Raw genomic sequence first — 17146 nt, 5'->3', positions numbered from 1 at the left:
GAACTGGTATCCCACTTCCATGCCCCAATATTCTGAAAGAATGTACCAGGGATTTGACACCTGCCTTGACATATTTTTTTTAATATGAATCTTGCACTCGGTCAACTTCCTAAGGAGTGGAAGGAGGGCAAGATTGTGCCACTTCATAAAGGAGGTGATCGAACTCAAGCATCAAACTATAGGCCTATCTGTGTGTCAGGTGTTGTGGTTAAGTCATTGGAGAAGCTTGTGAGAAATAGGATCCAGAGTTGGGTTGATAACAATGGTATTATCTTTGATGGACAGCATGGATTTGCTAAAGGAAGGTCATGTTTTAGTAATATACTTACTTATTACAATAAAGTGACTGCTTCCTTGGACAGAGGAAAAGGATACACAGTAATATACTTGGATTTTGCAAAGGCTTTTGATAGAGTACCTCATGATAGGTTGACAGTCAAACTATAGTAGATGGCGTTGGATATTGGATTGGTGCATTGGATTGGAGACTGGCTATCTGATAGGTATCAACAAGTTGTATATGGGGGAGCGATATCCAGGAAAAGGAAAGTCACTAGTGGAGTGCCTCAGGATTTTAGGGCCATTACTATTTAACTTGTATATTAATGATATTGGCGAAGATTTGGATGGGATATTCAGTTGTTTGCAGATGATGCAAAGTTGGGACGAATCATAAAGAGTAGTGAAGATGTTGTGGTCTTGCAAGAAGACTTGAATAAATTGAGTGATTAGGCAAGCAAATGGGGATGTGAGTTCAATGTTGCAAAATGTAAGGTTTTAAAATTTGGAAAACAAAGATGGGATGCAGAATTTATGCTTGGTGAGAATATATTGTTGGAGGTAGAGGAAATAAGAGATCTGGGGGTGATAGTGGATAAGGATCTAAAATTTAGGGGACACATCGCCAAAATTGTGAAGACAACACAAAGGCTTCTGGGAATGATGCAGAGGACACTGATGTGTAGAAGTAGGGAGATTCTTGTTCCATTGTATAAGGCTTTGATTAGGCCACACATGGACTATTGTGCCCAGATTTGGTCACCAGGTTTTCAAAAGGATGAAGCAATGTTGGAAAGGGTCCAAAGGGGACTGACTAAGGTAATTTCTTACCTCTGGAATGTTGAGTATGAGGAAAGATTGAGAAGATGTAATTTGCAGAGTCTGGTGGACAGGAGGGGAGATATGATAGAAACCTACAAGTTGGTAAGGGGTTGTTATAGAATCAATGGTGGAGAAGTTCTACAGAGAATAGTGGGAGATCAGGGGAGAACCAGAGGTCATCCCTGGAAACTGTATAAAGAGTGTGTGAGTAGGGGAGTGAGAGGCAGGTTTATTTCGTGCAGAGTTGTGAATGATTGGAATGCCTTGCCTGAGAATGTGGTGTCTGCAAGGAGTTTGAAGGTGTTCAAGGCACGGTATGATGAGCTGTGCATGTAATAAAAGGACCTCCCAGATGAGTCTTTGATTCCATGAGGTCTTGGGGTAATAATAATAATAATAATAATCTCTTATTGCTTGCTATAAAATTTTACTTATCGTGCATGATGGAGGCAAATGGCAACTTTGTCTCACATAATGCAATTTATATAATGCGGCATTTCTATCGAACCTAACATCCACGTTATATGAGGGTTACCTGTAATTCATTATTCCGATAATCAGACTTCAATCACACCTCTCACTCCCTGAATGATTACAAGAGCAAGCGTGAATTACAAGACCAGCATTTGCCCCTGTATCCTTGTCTGACACCAGATTTAACATTCGCTGTAATACTGAGCCTATTATTCATTTCTCACTTTCTCATGGTGCACTCTGTTAGGTATCTACCTGGTTACTGAACGAATGAGGATGGGCTGGTAATTTGGAATATAGCCAACACCAAATTGTATTCTTATTGGTTTAAACCACAATATTCAGTGAGAGTTAAAAGTGCAAAAACCAGGAAAACTAGAGATTTTTTTTGTGGAGTGATGCAATGGAGCACATGTCTGGCCACCCCTGGGACAAATGAGTATTAGTGCAGGAATGATCGTGCAGAAATAGCCAACTCTAGGACAAATGAATCAAAGTGCAGAAATGACTGTTAACAGATGGATGCAGTTTCTCAGGTTTTGAATTTGAATTGGCTGGTAATAGCATTATGCAAGGGTAACTGTAAGCACAAAGGGATGTTGAAATGCATATACACAAATGTGTGAATCATCAGAAATAAAGGAGAGTTTCTGGCATTGGCCAGTTTGACTTGGCCAAAAATTAATGGCATCAGTGAGATCTGGTTCATAGAGAATGACATTGTTACAGGAATAGAATGTGAGGGATATTGTATTTTCAGAGAAGATAGATAGAGAGAGAGAGAGAGATCGAGAGAAAGAGAGAGAATAGGACAGTAGGGCAGATATTATTAATGAGCTGAAGAACTGCAACCAACAAAAACAGAAGTTAAAGAGAGCTGGTTCAGTTTAGGCTGTCTTGGTGGAGAAATATATTGTTGATTGCTGCTATAGACATGACGATCCAGAAGAAGATGTGGATGCCATGTATCAGCAGATTAGCAAGAGTGCATGCCGAGCAGTTATCATGGGTGACTTCAGCTATGGGAATATATATATAAGAAGGAAGAATGATAATAGTGTCAGATGATCTGTCTACACCCTCTGTCCAAAAAGAAACCTAACTTTTCGAAAATAGAAGAAACTAGTGGCGTTACCTGTTGTATATTTTTGTTGCCGAAAGCAGCAGCCTTCATTAGTGTTGTGCCAACTGTTTATGACATTTGTTTCATTAGAAGACGAGTTAGTGCCAAGACTGACAGTGTGTTTTGACAAACAGTCGGAAAATGAGTTTCAAACAGAGAGATGCGATTGACTTTTGTGTTAAACTTAGTAAAAGTTTTACCGAAATGCATCAAATGCTTCAAAAAGCATATGGCAATAAATGCTTATCCTGTAAAGTTTTCATAGTGGTGGCGCTGTGACGTGTGGCTGGTGGTTGATTTAGCTGTATAAAGTTGTTTACGCATTTTAGTGAAATATTTTTGTTCAGGAGTATTTCTTTTAAAATTATGATGTTTAGGTTGAGCACATTGCATATAGGTTTGTGTAAATTGTCTATTGGTTTTTAGTGAGTATACTTTATGAAACTGTAGTGGTAGAGAATGTGCAAGCATCCAAGCCTAATTTGAGTAGAAGCTTATTATAGTACTTTGTTGTATGCAACTGCTTAAGAATTTCTGTCGCTAGTACTATGCTGCTCAATTTAGTTAAGGAATCCTAATATAAGGGGAGGGTTAGCGAGGGGCCAACCACCCCTCCTGTAAAAACTCTATTGGTTACGAAACAAGCACCACAGAAGCCTCGGAATTTCGGACGCCTTTGCGACTATGATTATTAATCATTTTGGGACCTGGAATATACGTAGTTTGGTGAAAGAAGGAGTTCTTTTTAATGTGACGAATGTCTTACGACAGTATAAAATTGGACTTTGTGCTGTACAAGAAGCGCATTGGCCGGGACAAGGCTCAACCCGCAATCCTCAGAACTGCATATTTAGTTAGTGATAACTTTTTGTGTAATATTTTAAATTTTAAACCTGTGAACAATCGGCTGTGTACCATTAGAGTTAAGGGATGTTTTCAAAATGTGTCTATTGTGAACTGTTATGCACCTACTGAAGAGAGCTCGGAGGAAGCTAAAGATTGTTTCTACGAAGTAATTGAGCATACTTATAATAATCTACCGTCCTATGACGTCAGGCTAGTGGTGGGAGATTTCAATGCGAAGCTGGGGAGAGAGTGTGTGTGGTGCCCTTTCGTGGGTAGTGAGAGCCTACATGAGGAGTGCAATGATAATGGGATCCAACTTGCGAGTTTTGTCGCCGCTACAGGATGCTTTGTAAAGAGCACTATGTTCGCACATAAAGACGTCCACAAACAGACCTGGAGATCGCCGGATGGTAGAATAGCTAACCAAATGGACCAAGTACTAGTGTTTCAATGTCACCACAGCTCCATCTCAGATGTGAGAAGTTTCAGAGGAGCAGATGGAGATAGCGACCACTCTGAGAAATCATAGGCTACCACTATCTGGTAGCCTATGATTTCAGGCCTAGAATTGCAGTTCAGAAGCCTGCGTGTCCTACCATATGATTCGGCATGGGACTTGGACAAGTTGAAAACAGTGGAAGCAAGCAGGCTTTCCAGTTAGAGTTGCAGAATCGTTTTGGGGAGTTACAGGATGGGATGTGGGACACCATCAAAAATACGGTCGCATTAGCTGCCTCAAGAACTGTGGGAAAGAGAAAGAGGAGGAGAAAAGCATGGTTTAATAGACAGTGTGAAGAAGCTGTAGCAAAACGAAGGGAAGCACTATTGAACTACCTAGTGGATAGCAGGAAGAAAGCTGCATATGAGAGGGTGAGAAGAGTGGTGAATACATGTCTATGCAGGGAAAAATGGAAGTATCTTAATGAGAAAGTGGCTAGTATAGAGAGAAATAGGGTGATGAATAATGGACGGGAGATGTATAGGATAATCAAAGCCATGCGAGGTGCCCAGACACAAGCAGCAACCATAAGAGATGAGAGTAGAAATCTATTAACAAACTCAAAAGATGCTCTCACTCGGTGGCATAGATATTTTGCAAACTTGCTGAATGTAAATGCTGGAACATCAATATTGGAGGATTATACTCCTTATCAAACTGCTGAACCATGTATTGAAGAGCCGACATTTAGTGAGATTACTCATGCTATCTGCATGCTGAAAAATAATAAGGCTCCAGGAGTGGACTGCATACCGGCGGAGCTCCTGAAGAATGGTGGGGACGTCCTGCAGGAGTAGCTTCACCAGGTCATCTTGATGATCTGGCAAAAAGAATGGCTGCCGGACAAGTGGAAGGAGTTGCTGATCACCCCAGCATATAAGAAAGGAAATATGACTCAATGCGCAACTATAGGGGCATCTCACTGCTGTCGACTGGCTACAAGGTGCTGTCTAACATCATGCTAATGCACCTCACACCATATGCAGAGGAGTGCCTCAGGTGACTACCAGACGGGCTTCAGCAGGAACCGTTCTACAATAGACCAACTCTTCGCACTGTGCCAAGTTTTTGAAAAGTGCTAGGAATATAACCGGGAAGTTCATAATATTTTCATAGACTTTTAAAGCCTATGACTCAATGATACACCCAAAAATATGGCAGGTGTTAGAAGAGCTGGGAATTCCTCGAAAACTCTGAAAAATGGCGCAAGTGTGCTTAGCTGGTTCGAGAGCAAGAGTGAAAGCAGAAGGTGACCTTTCGGACCCGTTTCAAGTACAGACTGGTGTGAAGCAGGGTGATGGGCTTTCCCCGATTCTCTTCAATCTAGTGTTGGAAAAAGTAATTAGAAACACACAGCAAGTGGCAGGTGGAGTCGACATAGGGGTGCAAGTTAGGATTCTTGGCTATGCTGATGACCTGAACATTATGGCGCATCAGCGGGACGATGCAGTGGCATTGGTTACTGCTATTGAAGAAGCTGCAGAAGAAGTTGGCCTGAAAATAAATGCCAAGAAGACAAAATACCTTTTTATGAGTCGCCATGGTGCTCAAGATCTAGAGGGAACTGCACAGTTTGAGAGGGTGAAAGTATTTAGATACTTGGGTTCTTTTGTGACTGAAGACAACAAAGTTGAGACTGATGTCCAGAGTCAGGTAAATGCTGCGAATGTGGCCTATTATCAGGTGCTTCCCCTTTTTGCCTCACGCTTGCTGTCTTGGACTACAAAGGTGGGAACTATACAAGACTTTGATCAGGCCTGGTCTCCTCTATGGTGCTGAAGCGTAAACTCTCACGGTGAGACAAGCCAATCACCTGAGAGTATTCGAGAACAAGATGCTACGACATATCTATGGCAGACTCTGGAGGAGGCGGTTCAATGCTGCTATACATGCTTTATACAACTCGGCAGACGTCTTGATGGAGCTGCGAGCCCAGCGTCTTCAGTGGCTGGGGCACCTGTACCGTATGGGCTCCAAAAGGACTGTGAGACAAGCGTGTCACCCCAATCAGGGAGGTCGCCAGGGAGACCGAGAAAGAGATGGGTGGATCAGGAGAAGGAAGACCTGCAGGCTGTCGGACTGGAGATCCGAACGTGGCGGACAGTCGCAGAGGACCATGCCAGTGGCAACATGTGGTGCTTGAGGCCAAAAGTCCCCAGGCTGATAGTGCCTGGCTAATGTAATGTAATGTACTCAAGTTTACGATTAGTTTAAGCGATTTCAAAGTGAGTGTGAGATGCTCGAGGATGACAAAAAGCCAAGCCGTTCAAAAACTGGATTGAGCGAAGCTAACATCCAAAAAAGTTCGTGATTTCATCAAAGAAAATCCGAAATCGTCCGTGAGATTGATTGAAGATGAATTGGGGATTCCAAAATCAACTGTGCACAACATTTTGACTGAGAGTTTGGGCCTTCATAAATTGAATTTGTGATTTTTTCCCCACAAGTTGACCAACGACCAAAATATGTATCGAATTAAACACTACAGGACCTCATTAAAACCACTCGTAAGGACCCAAACTTCCTTGAAACGATCGTTACTGGAGACGAAACGGGGTGTTTTGAGTATCAGCCTGAAACAAAGCACCAGAGTGCTGAGTGAAGACCACTAGAAGAGGGGCATCCGAAAAAAAGTTGCTTGGAGAAGTCAAAAGTAAAGACAATGATGATTGGTTTCTATGATTCCGAGGGTATTATCCATGAAGAATTCATTCTGCTTGGCCAAATGGTCAATGGTGAGTTTTATCTCAAAGTTTTGAAGCGATTGATAGCTAGAATTCGTCGCATACGGCATGAATATCGTGATGCAGGCAGCTGGTCACTTTGCATGATAATGCACTATCTCATCGTTCAAACATTGTGAGACAGTTTTTGAGCAAAAAACAAGTTTGTGTGTTGATCACTTGCTGTATTCACCTGATTAGCACCATGTGACTTCTTTCTCTTTCCTCAACTTCATTTGCCGATGAAAGGAAAGTGATACGACACCATTGAAAATGTTCAAGCGGCAGTAACCACGACCCTCAACAGTATCCTAAAAACTGATATAAAAAACTCATTTAATGAGTTAATTGATTGTGCCAAACGCTGTATCGAAGCTAAAGGAGAGTATATTGATTGAAATAAATTATTTGAATAATTATAATTGGCCTGTGTTTTATTTTTCTATCAAAAGTTCGGTTTCTTTTTAGACAGAGGGTGCAGAGCTACAGTAGCAAACTCTACCTCCAACAGTGGCGTGCCCAGGGGGAGGGCCAAAGGGACCCTGGCCCCCTCCAAAAGAAAAAGGAAAAATATACTCGGAAAATTTTCAAAAATCTTTTCCTAATTAAAATTCATTTTTATATTTACGTTGTGTCGTGTTTTCTATTTCTATACTACTTATGAATTAGCAGTCACATAAGGTGGGAATACCCTATAGCTCTTGGAATCACGGCCGCTGTGAATGCAAGGCGAACAAAGTAGTGCTCTGGCAGACCGAGCGCTAGTTTGCCAGAGGACGGGTATCATGTATTGGCGATCACTGCAGATAATCACTCATAGGTCATATTCAATGTGTAGTGTGTATTCTCAAATAGTCTACTCAATCTCCCCCCCCCCCCCAAGATTAAATCTTAAGTGTGCCACTGACCTCCAATCAGAGAAAGTGATAATGCAGTCTTCTTCTTCTGTGAAGTTGCTCAGCATGTGGAATTCTCAGTCAAGAAAGGGTTTATGTGAAACTACAAAGCTGGAAGTTATGACAAACTTAGTTCGAAGCTTGGAATATTGCCGTGGCATAAGAAACTACAAGGATGAATGTCAGTAGTCAATAGTGCATGAGAAGTTGTTGGGATCGTTTGAGAGAGATAATCTCTTCAAGTAGGGATTAAGTGGACATGTGGCAATATAAAGCAGGAGCTGCAAGATCAGCATGCTCACGAGCAATACAAAGCATAGGCAAAAAAGGGTAACTATGATTTTTTATTTATTCGTGTGGGGTTCCACCTGTTCTTCGACTGCCTTTTAGGACTGGTTGAGCCCTCCTAATGAGGGATTAAGTACTATATCCTATAACTGTAGCCTGTGTATCTGTGGGGCTAATTTGCTTGCTTGTGGGATGAAAAACCCCATATAAACTGGGGGAAAACCCTGCTGTCCACACCCAAGACCTGCTAACTTGACTATGGCTGGGAAAGATCCTTAAGCTCCTCACTTTGCTGACAGGAATTGAACCTAGGACACTCCTTCCCCAGGCATATGGTTGCGAAGCTCATAGCCACTAGGCTAATCACGCAGATGGTAACTGTGATTAGGAAGGCTAAATCAGATTAGGAGAGAAAATTAGCTATGCAAGCCAAAGTAAATCTTAAAGAGGTTTTTCACACTGTAGCAAGTAAGAGAAAGAATGATTATGGAAGAATAAACTTACTTTGTGCTGATGATAGGAACGTGGCAGAAGCAGAAAAAATAGTTGAGTTGCTAAGTGGTCACTTTGTAAGGGTGTGTAATTCAAGTGGAGACTTTGCAACTGCAAAGTAACTACTGATGTGAGAATTGAGATAGATGAACTGAAGGTACTCAGCATATTGAAAAATATCAATGTGAATGCAGCACTGGTGCTAGATGGTATGTCAGCTTGTGTGCTACAAGAATTTTCAAGAGAACGGACAGTGCCTCTAACGAAGTTGTTTAATTTAATTCTCAGCTCTGGGTGGGTTTCGTCCAATCAACCAGATTGGTATGTACATACTAGATATCACTCTCTACTTTATATTGGATAGACAGATATGTGATTCTATCTGTGATGAAAAAGCAGATAACAGGGAGTGTGTATGTGGGGGGGGAGGGGATACATAATAAACTGGACATTTGATATATAGATTATTAGGAGAGAAAAATAGGAAGGACTTCAGAGATTTCCAAGAAGGAAATAAAAAAAAAAAATCAAAATGAATAGATGCCTAACTAATGCTGATCTTAATTTCATGAAATGTTAGTCTTGTTTTTGTGAGAAGTGGACAATTTTATACAAGCCTTCCAACACCTGTATTTACAGGCTGCTAAGTGATAGCAGTTACAATCATTAAAAAGCAAAGAGGATGTTCCATAATCCAGTGAATACAGAAAGGATATCAGATTCAATTACAGTTTGCTAGTATTGTATAGAAATCAATATATGATAAGTAATCTGAATGCAATAATTGATTAAGAAGGTTATTATTAGGCTAGCACAGATAACTATCCTGTCTGTTTCAAATGTATGTAGTAACTTTTTTCCAGCTATAATTCTGGAAAAATTCCGAATAATATATTTCTGATTCTAATACTGATGATTGCTTATTTATGGATCTTTTGCAGGTGATGTTCGTGTAAATGAACAAGTCATGCTGACAACAATGCATACTATATGGATGCGAGAACACAATCGTCTTGCACGTCTCCTATATCATTATAATCCCCACTGGAATGATGAGAGAATTTTTCAAGAAGCGCAAAGAATTGTTGTTGCAGAAATTCAACACATCACTTTTAATGAATATTTGCCACTTCTCTTTGGTTAGTTCTTTTTTCCATTAAATTTTTAAAAGGTAATAGTTTATGCATATAAGTTAGTTCACAGTAATTAATAATGCCTTGTCATGGAGTCCTTCGTGGGCCAGATAACTTTACTCAGAGGTGTTAATTATAGGTGGTATTAAAATGACTGTCTCCCAGATATCGGTAAATTACTGCAGCCATACTTATTGGCAAAATTTACTTGCCATGTGCAAGTGGGTGACATATTTGTCAAGCCCAAATCTGTGCACTGTAGTTCATATGCATCCTAATTAAGGCTTTATACAAGGGAACCATAACCTCTTTGCTTCTACATGTCAAGGACCTCTTCATCATTACCTTAATATTTTACGATGTTCTTGCAAATACAAGTTTCTATCCACTATCACTCCCATATCTCTCATCTCTTCCACCCAGTAGTTCACCCAAAGGGTAGGGGGCCAAGTGGCCCTGGCACCCCCAAAGAAAAAGGAAAAAAAAACCCTAGAAAAATTTCCAAAAATCTTTTCCTAATTAAAATTCATTTTTTTATTTATGTTGTGTTGTATCTTCAATTTCTGTACTACTGAATTAGCGGTCACATAAGGTGGAATGTGACCGCTAATTCATATAATTCAATACTTGTTCCCCTTGTATTCACAGTGGCTGTGATTACAAGGGGAACAAGTAGTGCTCGGGCAGACCAAGTGCTACTTCATTTGCCCAAGCCGGACCAGAGGAGATCATGAGTATCATGTATTGGCGATCATTGCAGATGCTCAGTCATAGGTCATATGCGATGCATAGTGTGTATTCTCAAATCGTGTACTCAACTCACCCTCCCCTCAGATTAAATGTTGAGTGTGCCACTGCTTCCACCTCTTCCTATATTTCCCCAGTAATTATATACTCTCTGCATCCCAACTTTGCAGCATTAAACTGATAGCCTCACTTTCCCACTCCATTGAGATCCTCCTGCAAGGCCACAACATCTGCTCAGTTGCTGCTCATAGTTCTTCTAGACTTTGCAGACTCAGAAAACCTGCACATCTCCAGTTAAGCCTGTCCCAATATGATTAACGAAGTTAAACAATAATAACCCCAAAACTGACCCCTGCAGCACTTCTCTAGTGACATTCCTCTTTTGGGATACTCCCCACTATACTTAACTAGATGATACCTGTCTGACCACCAATCTCCCATCCATTTCAGTTTAGTTACCAGCTTATTGTACATCAGTCTATCAAAAAGTTTTGAAAGATCCCAGTATATTAAATACACAATATTGCGATAGCACTAACTTCAAAAAACAACCACTATAGTACACTCGTATTCCTGAGAAACAATTTAGTACTCAACTCAACAACAAACTAGGTGACCAAATTTGAGCACAATAGTCCATGTGTAGTCTGACCAATGCTTTAAATAGTGGCACCACCTCCTTTTTATCCCTACATATCAATCTACTTTTTATCATAGCAGCAATAAGAGCCTGTGTAGCTCAGTGGATGTGGCGTTTGCACATCACAGCGCTTGACTGCATGAAGGAAGACTTCTTGGTTTCGAATCTAGTGAGAAAAAATTTTTGGGTGGCGCTAGTGTCGGCATAGCACGTGGCGGTGAATTTGGCTGTGCTGAAGAAAGTGATTTTTTAATCGGTGAACAGTCCGTTTTTTTACGTTGAGTGCTAAATTGTTTCTCAGGAATACGAGTGTACTATAGTGGTTGTTTTTTGAAGTTAGTGCTGTCGCAATATTGTGTATTTTGTTTACCGAGAAGACGGGGTGGATGCATAATGGTGGAAGATAAGACGAAGCTAAGTTTTCATTACTGTATTTAGTTTTATTTCATTTATTTAGTGTACTTAATGTTTTGTTTTGCTTGTAATCGTTTATACTTTTCTTATTTATTTATACTCCCTAATACTTATTTAGCATTTATTTTTGACACTATTTTGAATAATTAACGATTACGCTTGTAGTCCCTCAGCAGTAACGAATGATGGCGGATTCAGCTGCAGTCGCAAATGGCATGCTGCCAAGTCCTCCGCCATTTAGGCACTCTGTTATAAGTAAAGGAGTTTGTGGCATGCAGTAATTGCAGCATGTATGCATCTCAGGAATTGGATATCTGGCTTGTGAGAGGGGAGGGGATGCGTGTGTGTTTAAAGTGCAGGCAGTGGGAGGAAATAAATGCAGCAGATATCTCAATAACCGACCTTGTTGCTCCAGGAATGGGAAATGAATATAGGAAGACGAGTAGTGTGATAGGAGAGAATGAAGAAAAATTGTGAATGAGAAAATAATAGTTGATAGTGTAGAAGGCATGAGTGACTGTGAAAGTTTAGGAGATGGTTTTGTTTGGGAGAGTGAATTTCGATTTAGAGTGACTGACCTGCAGAGGGAAATAGAGGAGCTGAAAGACGAGGTGGAATGTCTTGGGAGAAGTATGATAAGTATGAAAGATGAGATTAGGAGAATGGAAGAGATAAATGCAAGGCAAATTGGAGTAGGGGAGAGAGAGAGAGAGAGAGAGAGAGAGAGAGAGAGAGAGTTTTGGGAATGATAGGCGAGGAGAGAAATTTGTGAATGATAAAAGAGGAGAGAATGGAATTGGATGTGAAAATGGAAATGGAGAGAATGGAAACAGGAGAGAGAGGTATGGGAGTGCTAGAAGAGGAGAGAATGGAAACAGTAGGAGAGACGGAATGAGAGAGGGGTATGGGAGTGCTAGAAGAGGAGAAAATGGAAACAGTAGGAGAGACGGAATGAGAGAGGGGTATGGGAGTGCTAGAAGAGGAGAAAATGGAAACAGTAGGAGAGAGGGAATGGTAAGAGGTAATAATGTATAGGGACTCAATGATCCGTGGTGTTCAAGATAGGATGCGTGAGGAGTGTTTGCCAGGAGGAAGGACAGAAAGGATGGCTTTGGCAGTTAAGAGAGGTGAAAGGGTGGATAAGATGATTGTGATAGTGGAAACAAATGACTTGAGTGGTGGTGTAAATAGGTCAGCGAGAGATATGAGATTCTTGCTTGAGGTGGTACGAAAGAAGACACAGAGAGAAAAGATAGTGTGTGTATTGCCAAGGTATGATAATGACGAACTGAGCAGAAAAGCAGTAATATTTGATTGACATAATAGCTAGAATGTGTGACAAGAGAGGAATGAAATATGTGGATGCTTGGAGTGCGTTTGAGGACAGAGAGGAATTGTATGCAACAGACCGCTTACATTTGAATGAGGAAGGACGTAGGCATCTGGAGAGATTGCTGTTCTGAAAAAGTCAGTGTGTCCCAGGGAGAATGGTAGTAGGGATGGCTCTTGTGGGAATGAGGTGGGTACTTCGGAGAAGTGGGATGACATCAGGTAACACTGAGCCCAGTGGAGTCTAGAGGAGATAATGCTGTGTATAGAAACAATGGGATTTATATGCTATATACTAATGCCAGGAGTATCCAGAATAAGGGAGAGGAATTGGTGGCGCAGATAGCATCAGCCTGGCCAAAAATTATTGGGATCACTGAGACGTGGTTGACAGAGGAGGATATAATAACAGGAATAGAAGTTGCTGGGTACAGCATTTTTCGGCAGGACAGGAAGGGAAAGCGTGGTGGTAGAGTACTGCTTATGATAAGTGATGACTTATGTCCTCAAGAGTGGAGACTTTGGAAGGCAGTGACACCAATGATTTTGAAAGCATATGGTGTGAGATAGAGGTGGGCAAGACAGGAGGATATTTAGTGGGGTGTTGCTACAGACCCAGGAGTACAGAGGGTGAGGACCAGGAAATGTTTAGACAGTTGAGTTTGGCAAGTGCAAAAAGAATGATTGTTATGAAGATTTTAACTACAGTAGTATAAACTGGGGAGAGAAAGATGCATGTAGCAATAAGGGAATGAAATTTCTAGAATTCTTGAGGGACAAATGTCGTAGGCAACATGTAATAGAGGGAACAAGATGTTCAAGAGTTTTGGATTTGGTTATAGCATCAGAAGAGTTGATAATAACTGAGATGACATCTCTCCCACCAGTTGGAGAGAGTGACCATATGGTTTTTACTTGGAAAATGAATAGACATGCAGGAGTATCAAAGAGAAGGGAACGTATGTGGAATTATAAGGAAGGTGATTATAATAGTCTAAGACGTCAACTATCATGGGAAGTTTCATGGAAGGAGGAATTGGAAGGCTGGAATATCATTAGTGCATGGGAAATTATGAAAGAATATTTGTTAGCAGCAATGGTAAGTTGTATACCACAAGTAAACAAGAGGACACAATTTAGAGTAAACTGGATGACAAACAATATTAAACAGGAATTGCATGCAAAAAAGAGGCCGTGGAAGAGATATAAGGAGACAGGTGAAGAGCAGATGCATGAAAAATATAAGACACAGGCCAGGAGAGTGACTAGTATGGTAAGGAAGATGAAACTGGAATATGAGAGGAGATTAGCCCTAAGATCCAAAGAAAATCCTAGGGAATTTTTTAGATAACTGGACAGTAGGAGGAGAAATGACAGTGGAACAATGATATTGTGGGATAAAAATGAAAATAGAGTGACTGATGCAGAGGACATAGTAGAATTGTTCAATGAACTCTTTATTGGAGTATTTCTTCCTAGAGGATTCAGTTTTAATGCTAGAGGGATAGGGCAGGTTTGCGAGTTTTGAGAGAATGTGCTAGGGAATTGACAGTGCCTTTGACCTGGCTTTTCAATGAAAATCTGGCTGTGGGAAAGGTGCCCATGGAATGGAAGGAAGGTAAGATAGTGCCATTGCATAAGGGCCATAGCAGACTAGAAGTGTCTGATTATAGGCCAGTTTTTTTGTCACCAGTAGTTAGTAAGATCTTGGAGAAAGTAGTGAAGGACCGTACACAGCATTGGGCAGATGAGGGTAATGTTATCTGTGATAGTCAACATGGATTTGTGACGGGGCGCTCTTGTTTTAGCAATATGCTAGCCTTTTATGAAAAAGTTACAGGAGCATTAGATGAGGGAAAGGCATATACTGCCATTTTCTTAGACTTAGCGAAGGCATTTGATAGGGTGCCACATGATAAGCTGATATTTAAGTTGCAGCATATGGGTCTGGATGTCAGATTAGTCAACTAGATTCAGGATTGGCTGTCCGATAGGTATCAGAGAGTTGTGTATGGTGGGGCAGTTTCAAGGAAGCAGAGGGTTAAAAGAGGGGTCTCACAGGGCTCAGTTCTGGGACCTATATTGTTTAACTTTTATATCAATGACATTATCAGTGGATTGCAAGGGGATATTCAGTTGTTTGCAGATGATGTGAAGCTGGGAAGGATTATTAGTAATAGTGCAGATGCGGCAGCCCTGCAAGAGGATTTGAATAAGCTAAGATAGATGGGCAAATGAATGGGGGTTTCAGTTTAATGCAGCAAAATGTAAGGTCTTGAGGTTTGGGAAACATCGATGGGACACTGCATACTCTATGGGAAGAGTTATACTGGAGGAGTAGGGAAGACAAGAGATCTGGGATTGATGATTGATAGAAACCCAAAATTTAGGGGACATATTGCAAAGGTGGTGAAGGTAACACAGAGGATTGCTGTAATAATGAGAAGGACACTGACTTGCAGAGATAAAACCGTTATCATTCCGTTGTATAAGACCCTGATCAGACCACACTTGGACTATTGTTCTCAGGTTTAGTCCCCAGGATTTAAAGGGGATAAATTAACTGTGGAATGGGTACAAAAGCGGATAACAAAGATGGTTTCAGGACTGTACAATGATAGTTATGAGGATCGGCTGAGGGAATGTGGACTGCAGAGTTTGGTGGATAGAAGAAGGAGAAGAAGGTGATATGATTGAGACTTTTAAACTGTTGAGAGGTGGTTACAGGGTTGACACTGGGGAGTTCTTTCGCTTGGTTGAACAGCAGGAAGGATTGATGACAAGAGGTCATCCCTGGAAGTTTCAAAAGGAAACTGTGAGCAAGAGGGTGAGGAGTGGTTTCTTTGCATGGAGGGTGGTTGAACGATGGAATGCATTGCCTGATGCAGTGGTGAGAGCGAGAAAGGTCAATGAGTTCAAGGGGTCGGATGATAGACTTTGTGTTTCTTAGGGAGGGGGGACCTCCCCTTGATGAGTCTTGATAGACTTTGTGTTTCTTAGGAATGACCTCCCACGATGAGTCTTTTGACTCCATGGAGGCCTGAATAATAATAATAATAATAATAATAATAATAATAAAGCTTTCATATAAAAGTTGGTGATAGGAGGGAAGAGTGGCAAGTCCATGGTTGCTTTTTTTTTTATAGGTTAAAAGTATTTTGTCCCGTGAAGTAAATAGAATGAAGTATATTGGTGAAGTGGGCAGTAATATATAACCTGCTGATACCTGTCTGATAGCCAATTATCTCTCCAACTCTCTATCTCTTATCCACTCCCATTCTTTTCAGTAAATTGTCCTGCAAGAGAACTGTGCCACTGATATTAATTTCTTGGCTAGGTGATAATTATGGCTATCTAATACCTTCAACTATTGCCCAAAGCAGCATATTATACTTATGTATTTTAGGAAGGCATAAATTCTTGGTGGGGCATTCATATAAATTCTTGGAAAATGTTTTTTAATATTAAAATATTAAAATCTTATTAGTTCATGACTTATTTTAATGGTATTACAACACCAAGCAAAACTAAGTTATAAAATTATTATTATTATTATTTTGAAACTTCCATGAAGTCAACAGACTTATCATGGGAGATTCACTCAACCAGCAAGATGTCTATCATAATGAACTCTGAAGTTATTTACACTCTCTGTATTCACAATGCAATTGGCAATGCATTCTGCTCTCCACTCAGAAATCAATTGAATTTAAATAAATATGGATGCACAAACTTCCCAAAATTTGGGAAACATTAATTATCAGAGATCCCACCTTACATCCTAGGTCACCTACAAACACCCATAGAGGATGCACCAACTATATAGGACTTTAGAATCACCCATGTGTTTTACTTAGTATTGTGTTGTATTTGAGTGTGTGTTACAATAGGTTTTTGTAATCCCTGAAGATGTCTCAGTGACTGAGAATAAATATTGGAAGCATTAAAATCAGTTTTAATCCTTTCCTCGTGCTGTAAATATTCCATTAAACTTCCAACATGATGTCCTCATCCTCACAGCACTTTAGCCTCAACACATGGATACTAACATAAAAGTCTCTGTCATATCTCCTCTTTTCCTCTTATCCACCAAACTCTGTAATTTCCATTCCCTCAGACGTTCTTCATAACAAACACTCCAAAGTCCCAATATCACTTTGATCATTTGTCTGTGTATCCTCTGTAGTGTTTCCACATCATAATGTAAACAAGGTGACTAAATTTGACTACAATAGTCTGACAGTGTGATTTAACAATGGCTTATATAGAAGCACCACTACCTCCTTATCTCTACATTTCAATGTATTTTTTTATCATAATCATAGCTGCAAAATGATGTACAGTCTTTGCAACACTGGCAATTTGTCCTCAGTCTACCATCACCTCTTGAGATCCTGAATCTCATCCACTTCTTGAAGCACAGCTGCACCAAATACAGTAC

General features: G+C 40.5%; 1 protein-coding gene across 1 annotated transcript in view; it reads left to right on the top strand.

The window, feature by feature from the left end:
- The window catches only part of LOC150109808 (chorion peroxidase-like), a 197943-nt gene that overhangs the window by 146736 nt on the left and 34061 nt on the right, over positions 1–17146 (top strand). The window contains exon 10 of the mRNA XM_090396224.1: positions 9384–9581. Within this exon, the coding sequence (XP_090252350.1) occupies positions 9384–9581 (198 nt within the window). The remainder of the gene's footprint in view (positions 1–9383; positions 9582–17146) is intronic.

The sequence above is a fragment of the Typopeltis vanoorti genome, chromosome 1 (assembly GCF_054136105.1).
Source record: "Typopeltis vanoorti isolate ZY-2024b chromosome 1, IOZ_Tvanoo_1.0, whole genome shotgun sequence".
In the NCBI taxonomy this organism is placed as follows: domain Eukaryota; kingdom Metazoa; phylum Arthropoda; class Arachnida; order Uropygi; family Thelyphonidae; genus Typopeltis; species Typopeltis vanoorti.
This window is presented reverse-complemented; position numbering and strand designations above follow the sequence as displayed.